Source organism: Amphiura filiformis, chromosome 14 (genome assembly GCF_039555335.1).
Source record: "Amphiura filiformis chromosome 14, Afil_fr2py, whole genome shotgun sequence".
Classification (NCBI taxonomy): domain Eukaryota; kingdom Metazoa; phylum Echinodermata; class Ophiuroidea; order Amphilepidida; family Amphiuridae; genus Amphiura; species Amphiura filiformis.
In genome coordinates this window covers 16398737-16411247 of record NC_092641.1, presented here as the reverse complement: position 1 = coordinate 16411247, position 12511 = coordinate 16398737, and the positions used below count along the sequence as shown (strand labels likewise).

The 12511-nt window shown below is 37.1% G+C and overlaps 1 protein-coding gene across 1 annotated transcript; it reads left to right on the top strand.

The window, feature by feature from the left end:
• The first annotated feature begins 466 nt into the window (after window positions 1-466).
• On the top strand, window positions 467-12301 carry LOC140169770 (uncharacterized). The gene is given in 4 exon segments (XM_072193075.1): window positions 467-592; window positions 6255-6459; window positions 7807-8158; window positions 8161-12301. Coding segments are annotated over 3 exon segments (834 nt in total). The 5' UTR covers window positions 467-592; window positions 6255-6264; the 3' UTR covers window positions 8448-12301.
• Window positions 12302-12511: the final 210 nt, after the last annotated feature.

Genomic DNA, 12511 nt, shown 5'->3' with positions numbered 1-12511 from the left:
CAAGCATTTTTGGCAGGTCGAAAGGGGGGTCAAGCGATTTTGGCAGGTCGAAAGGGGGGGGCAAGCAATTTTTGGCACAGATATTTTGGGCACCGTTTCTATATTACGCCCTAAAAAGGCGTAGGAAAACGTTACGAACACGTTCAAATATGCAAAATTTCCTGCTCGCTGCGATCGCATTATATGTTAAGACAATTTAAGGTTTTAAATTCGGGTTCCCCAAAATCTTGCATGTGTAAGGGGGGGCAAAGATTTTTGGCACGTCAAAAGGGGGGCAAAGGTTTTTGGCACGTCGAAAGGGGGGGCAAAGCTTTTTTCGCACAGCCAAAAGGGGGGCAAGCGATTTTTTGGCAGACCATTTTGAGAATTCACCCCAGGGTACACATAATTATTGCACCACCCCTTATTCAAGTAGTGACCACGTACAGGCCCGGTCCATAGGTCAGTTCAGTACCTAAGCTGTTTACTTCAATACACAACAACTGTGCACGTACTATAAAACACGATAAAGCAGTATTTGTACGTTGTAGCCTATATAGTGGCGTCAATTTGCTTCCTTTTGAATCTTTAAAAATCAAGCCGTGACACGAAGGTAAGACGAACATCTCTTTTTAGTTTTATAGAACAGTAAATAAAAATCTCAAAAAAAGTAACGAACCCCCTTACATAATGGCCATTTTTCAAAAAAACGGGCTATAGAGGTTATCCGTGTTCTATAAGCTGCGTAACCTATCGGTGACTGTTATACCTTGTTTAGGACTTTCAAAAGAAGTACCTGCATGTGCAACCATGACTGTTTCAAAATAACCCGCCAAAGTCATGCAGGTAACTCCGAGGTCGTGCATTGAATTGGATTGAATGAAGAATACCACGGAAACCAGCGCCTTTTGTTAGAAGTCACACTGTAGAGTAAAGTGGATAACCTCTATAGGTGAAAACAATTTTGAATACACCGCGCTGCACTACCAGCATTTATTAATTCTCATGTTGGTCTACTACATAATTATGAAGAGTAACTTCACGCACACGGGATCTGTCTCAGACAACGGCCACACCACTCCACGCCATACATAAATTCTGCCAGTCACATTTCCCCAATATGAAATTTTTTTAAAGTAAAATTTTAATTTTAATTTTACTTCATTAAAGTTTGGCGGAGGCGGGGTTCGAACTCATGGCGCACTGCTTTCGACACACTATGAACCCAGCGCCTTAGACCACTCGTCCACTTGTCTTGTTGTAATCCATTTGAAACTTATTTGAAGATATAATCGCAACTTCAACATAGGCCTACCACGTGACAAGCAAAGGCAGAAAACGTACCATATTTTGGAATTTTATTTGCCTAAAAACATTAATGTGTATTATTAGCGCTCAATTGTTGTTAACTGTGTGTTCTATAGGCCTATACAAAAAAATCAAACAATAAACATGATAAATCGGCGTCTATATGGACAATACATTATATCGATTTTGACACGTGCTCGTGTCTCAGTACATTTCCATGGTCAGTAAAATACTATAGAGGATCCTACCATTTTTCTTGTATACACGTTCGATGTTTTCATCAAGTATGTGAATAATCGACATTAGACCCATGATGTTTTTTCAGGAAATAAAAGATTAGATTACCATAAAAACGAAACAGTAATCTTTGGTTGGGTCTAATGTAATATTCACATAAATTTTCAACGTTTTTTCTATCCTTATTCTTGCTCAATTAAAAAAATATTTTGGCGTATATAAAATTGAACTAAAATTCTCTGCCTCTTAAACGACATCAAATGTGCCACAATTGGGTATCACGAATCGTTATATATGATGTGCAGTTAATATTCATATTTTCTTTTATACAGTTGATGCTTCCGTTTTGACAGGCAAAATATTTTCTTGAAAAACCTCTCACTCGGTTATTTTAAAAAGGTAACCACGCTTCCCTAGAATGTGCAATAAATTAGCATTAAAATTGTTCTTATTCTAACAGCAAGCGTTTCTAAAATACAGTATGGCGAAATGTGTTGTAGACAACGGCCTAGAAGCCCTAACTCTATCAATGCTCGCTGTCTTGTCATGCTTGTATTAAAAGATTCAACAACCATCCTATTCAATTGCGATATCTTCCATGCTGCTAATATGAGCATCAACATTGTTAGACCCGCATTCATTTTAATACTATGAACAATGAAGTATGCCGAAGGTGACAAATATAATTTAAAACCAAAAATAAGCGGGTCGTTTTAGCAACCAAATGTTGTAAAATGCATAAAAATACATTAGTTTTTAATACTACCAGAAAGAAAAGCAAAAATAACCGGGTCGTTTTAGCAAACAAATGTTGTAAAAATGCAAAAAAATAAATTATTTTTTTAATAGTACCAGAATTGCAACATAAAATATTTGCATAATTCCTATTTAAGGGTATTACACCCATCGATAAATTTTTGTCTATTTTTGCAATTGTCTCAAAAACTAATAACACACTGGTAACAAAAGTTATGTATATTAAAGGGGCTAGAATCCAATTACTAGACTGGAATTTCAGTGATCCAAGACAAGCGGTTCGTTATTTATGATAAGAAATAAGGTACCACTAGGATGTACCTCATTTCCTATCATATATACTGAACCGCTTGTCTTGAGTCACTGAAATTCAGTGTAGTAATTGGATTCATTGCCCCAATAATATACATAACTTTTGTTACCAGTGTGTTATTATTTTTTGAGAAAATGTAAAAATAGTCACAAATTTACCAAAGGGGTGTAGTACCCCTTAAAGATCAAAATGAGCGTTTATTGCGTTTCGACAGTATTTTTTGTGGGACATGAGAGCACCTCAGACCTATCGAATTGCATTCTGAATACGAAGCATGTCTTTCTGATATCAAATAATTTTCATTTTTTAAAATCACAATATAATACAAATTTTATGACAAATTATAAAAATTTGATATTTTTCAAATTTTGATATATTACAGTCCTCGAAGTAAATTATATAAATCTAATGATATATTCTTAAAGTGTATGTAGCAGGGAGGAAAAGCCGACGGTCAATTGAAAATGTTGACCTTTCATATTGAAGATATGGATTTTGTTCCCAAAAAGACCTAATTTTTTTTTTTTTTTTTTTAAAAAAATCCATATCTTCAATACGAAAGGTCAAAATTTTCAATTGATCGTCGGCTTTTCATCCAACCTACATACATTTTAAGTATAAATCATCAGATTTATAAAGTTTACTTCAAGTGCTGTTAAATATCAAAAATATCAATTTTAATGATTTGCCATAAAATGTGTATTAAATTGCGAATTTCAAAAATCAAAATTATTTGATATCAGAATGACATTCTTCGTATTCAGAATGCAATTCGATATGTCTGATGTGCTCTAATGTCCCAAAATAAATACTGTCCAAACGTTCATACCCCAGCCCTTAAGCAATTCTTATTTTCTGTATATTTTAAATACAAATTTATCATGTGCATATTACGCATCATCGTGCAGCAATTTTAACTTTTCCTTTGAACAAAGGAGCCCGCCAGTATGATGGCGTTTGACATCTTTACAACGATAACATTTTGTATTAATAGTTTGCATTGATTTGTACTTGTTTTAAGCCTTAAATTTTTGGCAGCCATTTTGAAAAGCGCTCTCTAAATATACGTCTTTATTGAGTCATAGTAGGTAAGCCACTAATAAATAGTTCTCAGACCCACTTTGCATTCAGTGGTGCATAATTTTAAGCCTTAACACGTAATTCAATGGAATTTGGCAGCCATTTTGAAAACGCCCTCTAGCAGAGTTATTGCCGAGTTACACAAAGTCTACCCTCACTTTTTTTTTCAAGTCTTATGGTGTACTACACAACTGTGAAGAGTAACTTAGGGGACCTCTCACGCCCACGGGATCGGTCTCAAACAACAGTCTATACATCATGTTACAGAATATACAAAACAATCACCATTCACCAACACTGAGCCTCTTATCAACTCTGTCAAGTCACGTCAACTATAGTCTGTCCACATAGAAGTACAAAGTAAATAGACCTCGAAACTGGAGGTATGAGAATAATTATTTCAGTGCAATGCTTCTTTGGCGCGCCAACTGCTGCGCGATTTGTGCACCACGCTCTTTACTCGTCGCGTCGCGCTCGCGTGTGACGCAAAGCATCGACCCCCGATGCCACAGATTTGGTTTGTACTTCTAAGTGGACAGACTGTACGATTCCTTGGATATCCTGAGGATACAGGAAGATGAACTGTGCCGAAGATCATCCCATTGTTTGGCCCGGTTGCATGGTGACGTAGACATGGAAGGCAAAAACATCCTACTTATCTTATCATGTAAAAACTGTTGGGGGACTTTGGCAACATTTTACTGCCAGATGCTATTTTGTCTTCAAATCGTAGTACATGGAGAAACTTTGTAGTCGCCTGCTTCGCAGCCGAATGAAATGAAATGAACGAGTAAGCAGGTTGCACTCATCACCTGTGTATATCTGCAATCATAGATTGAATACAATGCCGATCTGTTCAAAGATACTAATCTTACAGGTGCGAGTGATCAGCATGATATGGATATTCTATTGAATTACGATCCAGGTCTTTATCCCGGTTCTTTGACATCTATGGTTTAAAGAACTTGCTAGTGCAGTGCGATATATTCAAAAACCTATTGCTATGGTAGTGAATCCTGTTACATCACCACTTCTACGTACCGTGAATTAAGCTCAATAATACTGTGTTGGCAACTTTTTAAAATGGGTGATTCCTTATTGAACCCAGTCATGCATAAAAGCACGTGTTGGGTTCAAATTTTCTGTCAGTGTTGGTATGATACGGATGACGTCACGTGTGCCACGACTCATTTGATGATTGCAATCGCATAAATATTTTTGGTCATATAACGACTGAGGCACTTACTTTTTTTTGAAGTGAGTGTTATACAGGGTGTCCCAGAAAAAATTACCGGGCAAATGGATTTGGACGTAAGTCGAAAAATAGACATCAGAATCCAAAACTCTAAACATCAGCGTGTAGCCCATCTTATTCTGCATCTTATACGCCAATTTTACTGGAATCGGTTGACTGATCGCGAAGAAATGAACGATTACATAACGCATGTGTCAATTCACTTCATTCCAAGTTTGAAAGAAAGATCATTCAACACAATGCGCACGAGTGGTTAAACTGTCAATGGGCTTCATATTTGAAATCCTTTTCGTTCTTTTTAAACAACCTGTTTCTTGCAAAACATTCAATTAGGTTTTGTTCAAATTTGAAAACCGGCACGATATTGAAAATGAAAGCTTGCATGTGAGATGATGCTCGATATTAGTAAATATCTTTTCTCGTTAATGTTGATATAAATGTTGCATGAAGAATACTACATAAAGAATTCCAGCTGACTTAAAATTTCTCACACACAATAATGTTTTCGGAATATTTCCAAGAAATTGTATTGCAAAGTTTAAATCTTTTAAAACTTCAACATTAATGTTGCGTGGTATCAAAAATCACACGTAAAGCTGTAAGCACTTGATCATTGTCATTCTTGGCTCAAATGTTCTTTGTAAAGTATATTTGCACAGCCTAAAGAATTAAAGTTGGAGAGCTTCCAATTGCAGAAATCAAAGTTTTCTCGGACAAACTGTTATTCATCTTCAGTGAAAACATTAATGACATAACACCGTCGGATTTTAATAGATAATGTGGACTAAATTTAATGAGATACCCAAACTTTAGGAAGCGGTGAGCGAGTAGTATGAAAAAAGTGCCTGTTGATCAAATTTGGAATGAACTGCATTGATGCACGCATTATGCAATCGTTCATTTCTTCGAAACCAGTCAACCGAATCAAATAAAATGTTCGTATGTGATGCACAACAAAATAGGCTATGCGCTACATTTAGAATTGTTTGATTCTGATGTCTATTTCTCGACTTACGTTTAATTTTATTCACTCGGTAAATTTTTCTGGGACACCCTGTATAGGCCTATACTAGGCCTAACGCTAGTTTGATATATTTGCATATTAATGGCTTGTGTTTACTTCTGCTTGTTCTTTGTACACTTTGGGGTATTAACCCGGTATTAAGCAAAGTTAACGGAAATGAACTTTGAACCTTAGAATGCTCCGGAAAAACAAATGTTCCGGGCATTTATATTTAATCATTAAGTATTTACCTCGTGTGCTATCTATTGTTTAGGATATCTGTGGCCACGTTTGAAAGAAAATTTACTGTTAAAACATTACAGAATATTTAAGATGGCGGATGAGACAACCAGACAAGCTCGAGTAATTCTCTGGGGAGTCCCACGTTCCGTGTCGACATCATTTCTGAAGTGTTTAACATTTGTGGAAGATTCTGTGTGCTGGCATGAACCATATCTTTATGCTGAAATGGTAGGAACAGATGGAAACAATACAGCTTTTACGACCAAAATGTTCGCAGAAATGATTGTAAGTATCGCGTGTTGCAGAGATTATTAGTTTAGCTGAGTAAATGGGAGAGTTCGCTAAAACATGAGGAATCACTGCCCCCTCCCCCTCGTGCCCCCATGACGATACGCTACTGAAAAGTTACGCTTTTATTTATCTAAATCTGTCCTTTCTTACATTCCCTTTTAGCTTCTTTCTTTCACTGTAAAGTAACTAATTTTGCGCTCACATACCCCAGATAGTGGCAGTATTGCAGTGTTGCAATATATGCTGCTCCCAAAAATATCCTTACACTTGGAAAATAATCACAATTTCAAAACTGAACCATATTGGGGTAGATTTGTGTTTTAATAGATGCGAAATAAGGGTGTTTTCAGATGAAGATAAAAATACGATAAAAATATTGGACCTGCCTGTCGTCTATCATAGGTAGAGGATAGGCAAAATAAAAATTCCTATCGTTTATTCTCATTCTTAGTCAGTTAAATATTATTTTAATAACTGTAAACAATTTTTTTAAGCAAAAACTAAGTTACCGTCATAAAAACTCCCCTCATTATAAAATGAACGAAACTTGTTTACAACTTCACGTATTCTGCTGCGCGTACCGTGCTAGCGAGTTCGCGTATTCCGCATTAGTCTACGCATCCAGCGCGATACATACTCGCACCTCTAAACGCGTGTTACGCATTATCAAGACGCATGATGACGTGGGGTCGTCTAGACGGCACCCGAAATCATGCGATTGTCCAATCAGAAATGTGTCTACGAACTAGACCACTCACACTGACTAAGAATGATTTTATCATGGTTAATACTGTTTCTTTTGTCACTCAAGACATGTTAAAAGACAAACACATATTGCAAACTTATAGGTTAATAAACGTGTATTATTTGTTGGGAAAGAAATTAGACAAAATAATGCATGCGCGCTGCGCTGAGGTTGATGCGTCTTATGCACGAGCCCCGGAGGAGTGCATTAGACATTTTGTCTGGTACATTCCCTTTTTAGCTTCTTTCTTTCTTTCTTTATTATTTGTTCCCATTTATGGCTTGTGATATCCCTCTTAGTGAGAGACAATAGAGGTTAAGAGCCTTGTGTAAGAAAACAACACGATAGCACCACCGCCGGGGCTCGAACCCGCAACCCTCCGATTATGAGTCAGAACCCGTGCCGCTAGGCCACCGTGCCCTCACGGAATATGAGAGATATAAGTACCAATTATAATACATGCAATTTGAATTTAAAAACCATCCACCATAATATGACAAATTCTTGTTTGAACTATAAAGTTATTTATTGAGGAACATGATTATTCCTTTTCTTTTTTCTTTTTCCTTTCTCCAAACAAAATGAAAATGATTTAGAAACAAATGGAAGGCAAATTACCAACGCCACCTGAAGAAATGAGCAACCTTGGAGATAACATCTACGACGCTTCCAAACATAGTTTCGCTTGGGTTAAAGAACGACTGGAGGAGGAGTATCCTCGAAAGAAGCTAATCTTCAACAAAGATATGGTGCAAGGCATTGCTGGACATTTTGATGCCCTACCAAAGGGGTATCGGCATACCTTCTTAATTCGACACCCTTTGAAAGTCTTCGCATCATTTAAGAAAATGGGGGATCAAATGCCTCGCCCTGGCCCAAAACCAAAGCTAGGTGAGATGACCCCATATATGATACCGCCTGGATTCTTCTTCAAGGAAATGTATGATCTGTTGAATACGTCAAGAAAGAGCTGGATCCAGAGCCAATTATCATCGATGCTGATGACCTTTTAGCCGACACCCCACGGATGATGAAAGCTTACTGCGATGCAATGGGCATTCCGTTCAATGATTCCATGTTATCTTGGGCCCCTGGTAGCGAGGTTATGTTAACCAAATGGATCAGTCCTTTGCAATTAATAATGGGAGGTCAAATGGCCCATAAATCTACCTTTGAATCAACGGGATTCGGAAAGCCGTCCCTATACCTAACAAAGAAGACCTACCCGATGACGTAGTCGAGGTGGCAAGCTCATCAATGCAATATTACGACAAACTATATGAACAACGTTTTAAATGTTAATAGTATAAAAGTTCGTAAATCAGTTAATCAGCAAATCAACGTTTCGTAAATCAGTTACACGCTACTTTTTCACTTTGATCTTTAGTTCATACATACACGCTATATAACAGCGCGCGTGATTGGGTGAGAGCCGAGCATAAACAGCGTTTATTCCTGTGTCCCGGATGAGAGATGGCCGGGAAGGAAAAATGAAGGAAAATCATGTTTTTTAATAATGTTGCCTGTATTTTTTTGTTATTATTTTGATGAAATAAGAATCACAAAATGTTCTGGTATGTATGAACGGGGTTCATTCACATATTTTCATGACTAAAAGGTTGTTTATGCCGTCGGGCCGCAAGTGGTCCCCCGGGCATAAACAACCGTTTAGTCATGAAAATATATGAATGACCCCCTAATTCATACATACACACTATGTAACAGCGCGCGTGATTGGTCGAGAGCCGGGCATTAACAGCGTTTATGCCCCGGATGTGAGATCGTCGGGTAGGGAAAATGAAGAAAAATCATGTTTTTTAATAATGTTACTTGTAATCATTTGCTGTTATTTTGATGAAATAAGAATCACAAAATGTTCTGGTATGTATGAACGGGGTTCATTCATATATTTTCATGACTAAACGGTTGTTTATGCCCTCGGGCATAAACAACCGTTTAGTCATGAAAATATATGAATGAACGCCTAATTTATTTAAATCGACATTAATTGTTGATTCATTACATAATTATAGGTTAATATGCATTGTGAAAAATCTAAACATTTTGCCTTTGGAACCGAGGAATATTCCGAGTTCCAAAGCAAAATGTTTAGATTTTTCACAATGCCCGACATATAACTGATGCAAAGTTATTAACCGAATTCATAGCCGTCATTTTTAACTCATCACTCACCCAAATCTCAAGATTATATTCTCTGAAATTTGTTGAAATAAACAACTTATATTCCGCCCTTCAAAACGTCGAACAGGCTAAAACGGACTTACCAATTACGGCACTGCGCAATCACGCCATGTGCAAATATGGTGTGCGCGTAAAGTGTTCTGGCGCAACAGATGGATATCAATAACCTTCGCGCCGCTGTGCGTATATCATCCAACGAGCAATTTGATTGGGACGTACATATGGTGTGATATGCGGAGGTTATGAATGAGGTATACTGCCTCTCCTTCTGACACAAATCACAGAATGACAAGATTAATTAAATTTTTGTTTGACAAATCTAAAAATTATTTATGTGCTTTCGTCATCCAGGCTGATGGCTTGATCACAAGTGATTTGGTCCACTTTATTTCCTGCGCTGTTTGGATGCAATCCCACTCATTGGGATCAAAGTTTGTTTTAGCAGTGGATCATATACGTGACCTAAAGAGAAAGAGAAGTCATCGCGGTTGATTGATTTGGTCCCCTACTTGCGAATCTGAATTGCTTCTCTGTTTCTCTGTGGCATTTCAGCAATCATCCGCGATGACGGCTCTTTCTTTCTCAATCACGTATTATGATCCGTATTCAGTTAGGACGCGGGACTACCGATTGTTATTGTTCTGCAAGGCTCACTCAGTCATTTAATAAAGGCAATACAAACGATCGAATTTGGTATTCAAATGAACACAATTTTGAGTTACACCTTTTCAGTGTAAAATTTTTTTCTCGGCCAAATGAAAAGCAATAATTTTCATTTTTTCAGTAAATGTCAGGAAAAACTGTAATGCTTGATACTGTATTTTTTTTTCAAATCTTAGTGTTAAACTTAGTCGTGAAATTCAGTCATTTAGTGTAAGATTTTCGATTTTGATAGGCTTCAACTCTGCCCGCGAGCCTTTTTTTGGATCAATCTTTTAGCTTTTCAAAGTAATATAGTTCGCTAAAGAAGGATTTTTCTCAACTTTCTAACGCACATCACCGTGAGCGATATATCATAGTTTTGTCAGAATTTCCGTTTTGATTCCATAATTTTTGACTACTAGCTAAAAATTTTTCAAATCTATGCGTGAAATCTTAGGCTAATACTAGCATTGTGGATCGATATCTCTGGGTGCCCGGCCTGGATACAGTGTTGCCAGAACTTCAATATAGCAAAAGAAATTACCTAGTGTTTCAATTGTCATGAAGGTGACTGCGTATAGTGCCTTTTGTTTGTGTTTGTTTGAAATTGCTTAAACCCACCGAAAGTCATAATGAAGCAGCCAAAACAATACAAGGTTAAACATGGAAGTTTATAACAACCTATTGTAATGACCTAAAGGAAAAATCATTTATGGCAACAATGAGCCTTGCATTGTAAGTCATGGTTAAAATGTGTTGAGTACCCACCCCACCCCCATAGGCCTACATAATATTACATACCGGTACCTTATAATATTTACATAGCACGGCTATAGCTATAGCCTACATTTAGAAAGTAGGTCCTATAGCGCTAAATTATGACAAATAGGCCTACACAAACCCGAACGCAAGTCTGAAGGGTGTAATGAAAATGCCAACCCGCGATGGGGGGGGGGGTCATTCAAAATTCACCTGGAGATAGGAGGGACAGGAAATTAAAATCCCCTCTAATAACACGCGAATTTTTCTAGGTTTGGACAGTGGATTTTCCCAAGGACCTCATCCTAGGTAAATAAATAAACAAACAAACAGACAAAATGGTTTTCATAATCATGGAATCCATAGCCCCTATAAATGCAGGCTATCACGGGAGCAAATTTCCAAAATTCACCTCATTTACCAGAATTGGGGATTTGGGCTACCAAATCGCTGGTCAGGCAATCCTGGTTTTCAATGGAAAAGGGACCAGGTTGACAACAATTGAAATATCGATTATTTCTGCTGGTTGTTCTCGAGATAAAGTACTAAGTTTGACATTTTCGGACCATGAAGGAAAAAAGGGTAAAATAAAACGGAAATTCTGACAAAACTATAATATATAGACCCACACGATGTGCTTTACAGAGGTGGGAAATATCTTTCTTTAGCAAACTATTTTAGTTTGAGACGCTAAAAAATGAATTCCGTAAAAAGCTCACGGGCGAACTAAAGGCCTATAAAAATCAAAAATATCACACTAAAAGACAAAATATGATGCTTGAATTTTAACACCAGGATTTAAAAAAAATGTATATCCAAGCACTATGTCTTTAACTGACATTACTGAAGAAAAAATCTTTATCTTTATTGCTTTATATTTGACCGAGAAAATAAATTTCATAGCAAAAGGTGTATCTCTGAATTGTGCTGATTTTAACATGTATCGATCGACTTTTAGCGCGACTATGCATTTCTAAAGAATTGGTAGTCCCGCTTCCTAACTGTATTACGATTGCATCAAAACACCGCGGAAATGCAGTGGACCAGATCACTTGTGATCAAACCAGGCCATCAAACCATCAGTCTGGATGGCGAAAGCTCAAGTCGCGTGAGTAAATAATTTTGGATTTGTCAAACCAAACTTAAATTAATCGTATTATTCTTAACTACAATCCCACTGATGGATCTGTTTACGAAAGACAGAATGACAAATATTGGCAATCTGCATTTCATATGAATTTATTGTTCTTACATTTACATCTTTATTTCCGATCTTTGCATGTGTTGATTGTGTCTCACATTACATTTGTGAAGCATATCAGCCACCTCCTTCCTTTATTATTTGATATGAATTTAGAATTGAATACATGGGGAGGTGGGCGTCTTCTAAGGGGTCTTAATATTCGTATGGTGGGACTGGGGCAGAGGCTTTCATTTCATAAGATTAGGATGTGTATTGATTAAACCAAGTGATTGAAAACAAACATACCTGCAGTGGCCTGATACGATATCTTCAGTCTATTTAAGGGATCTAAAATGAGCGTTTATTGCGTTTCGACAGTATATTTTGTGGGACATGAGAGCACCTCAGACCTATCGAATTGCATTCTTTTTTTCCCAAAAAGACCTTCTTTTTTTTTGGTGTTTTGGGGGAAAAATCCATATCTTCAATACGAAAGGTCAAAATTTTCAATTGAT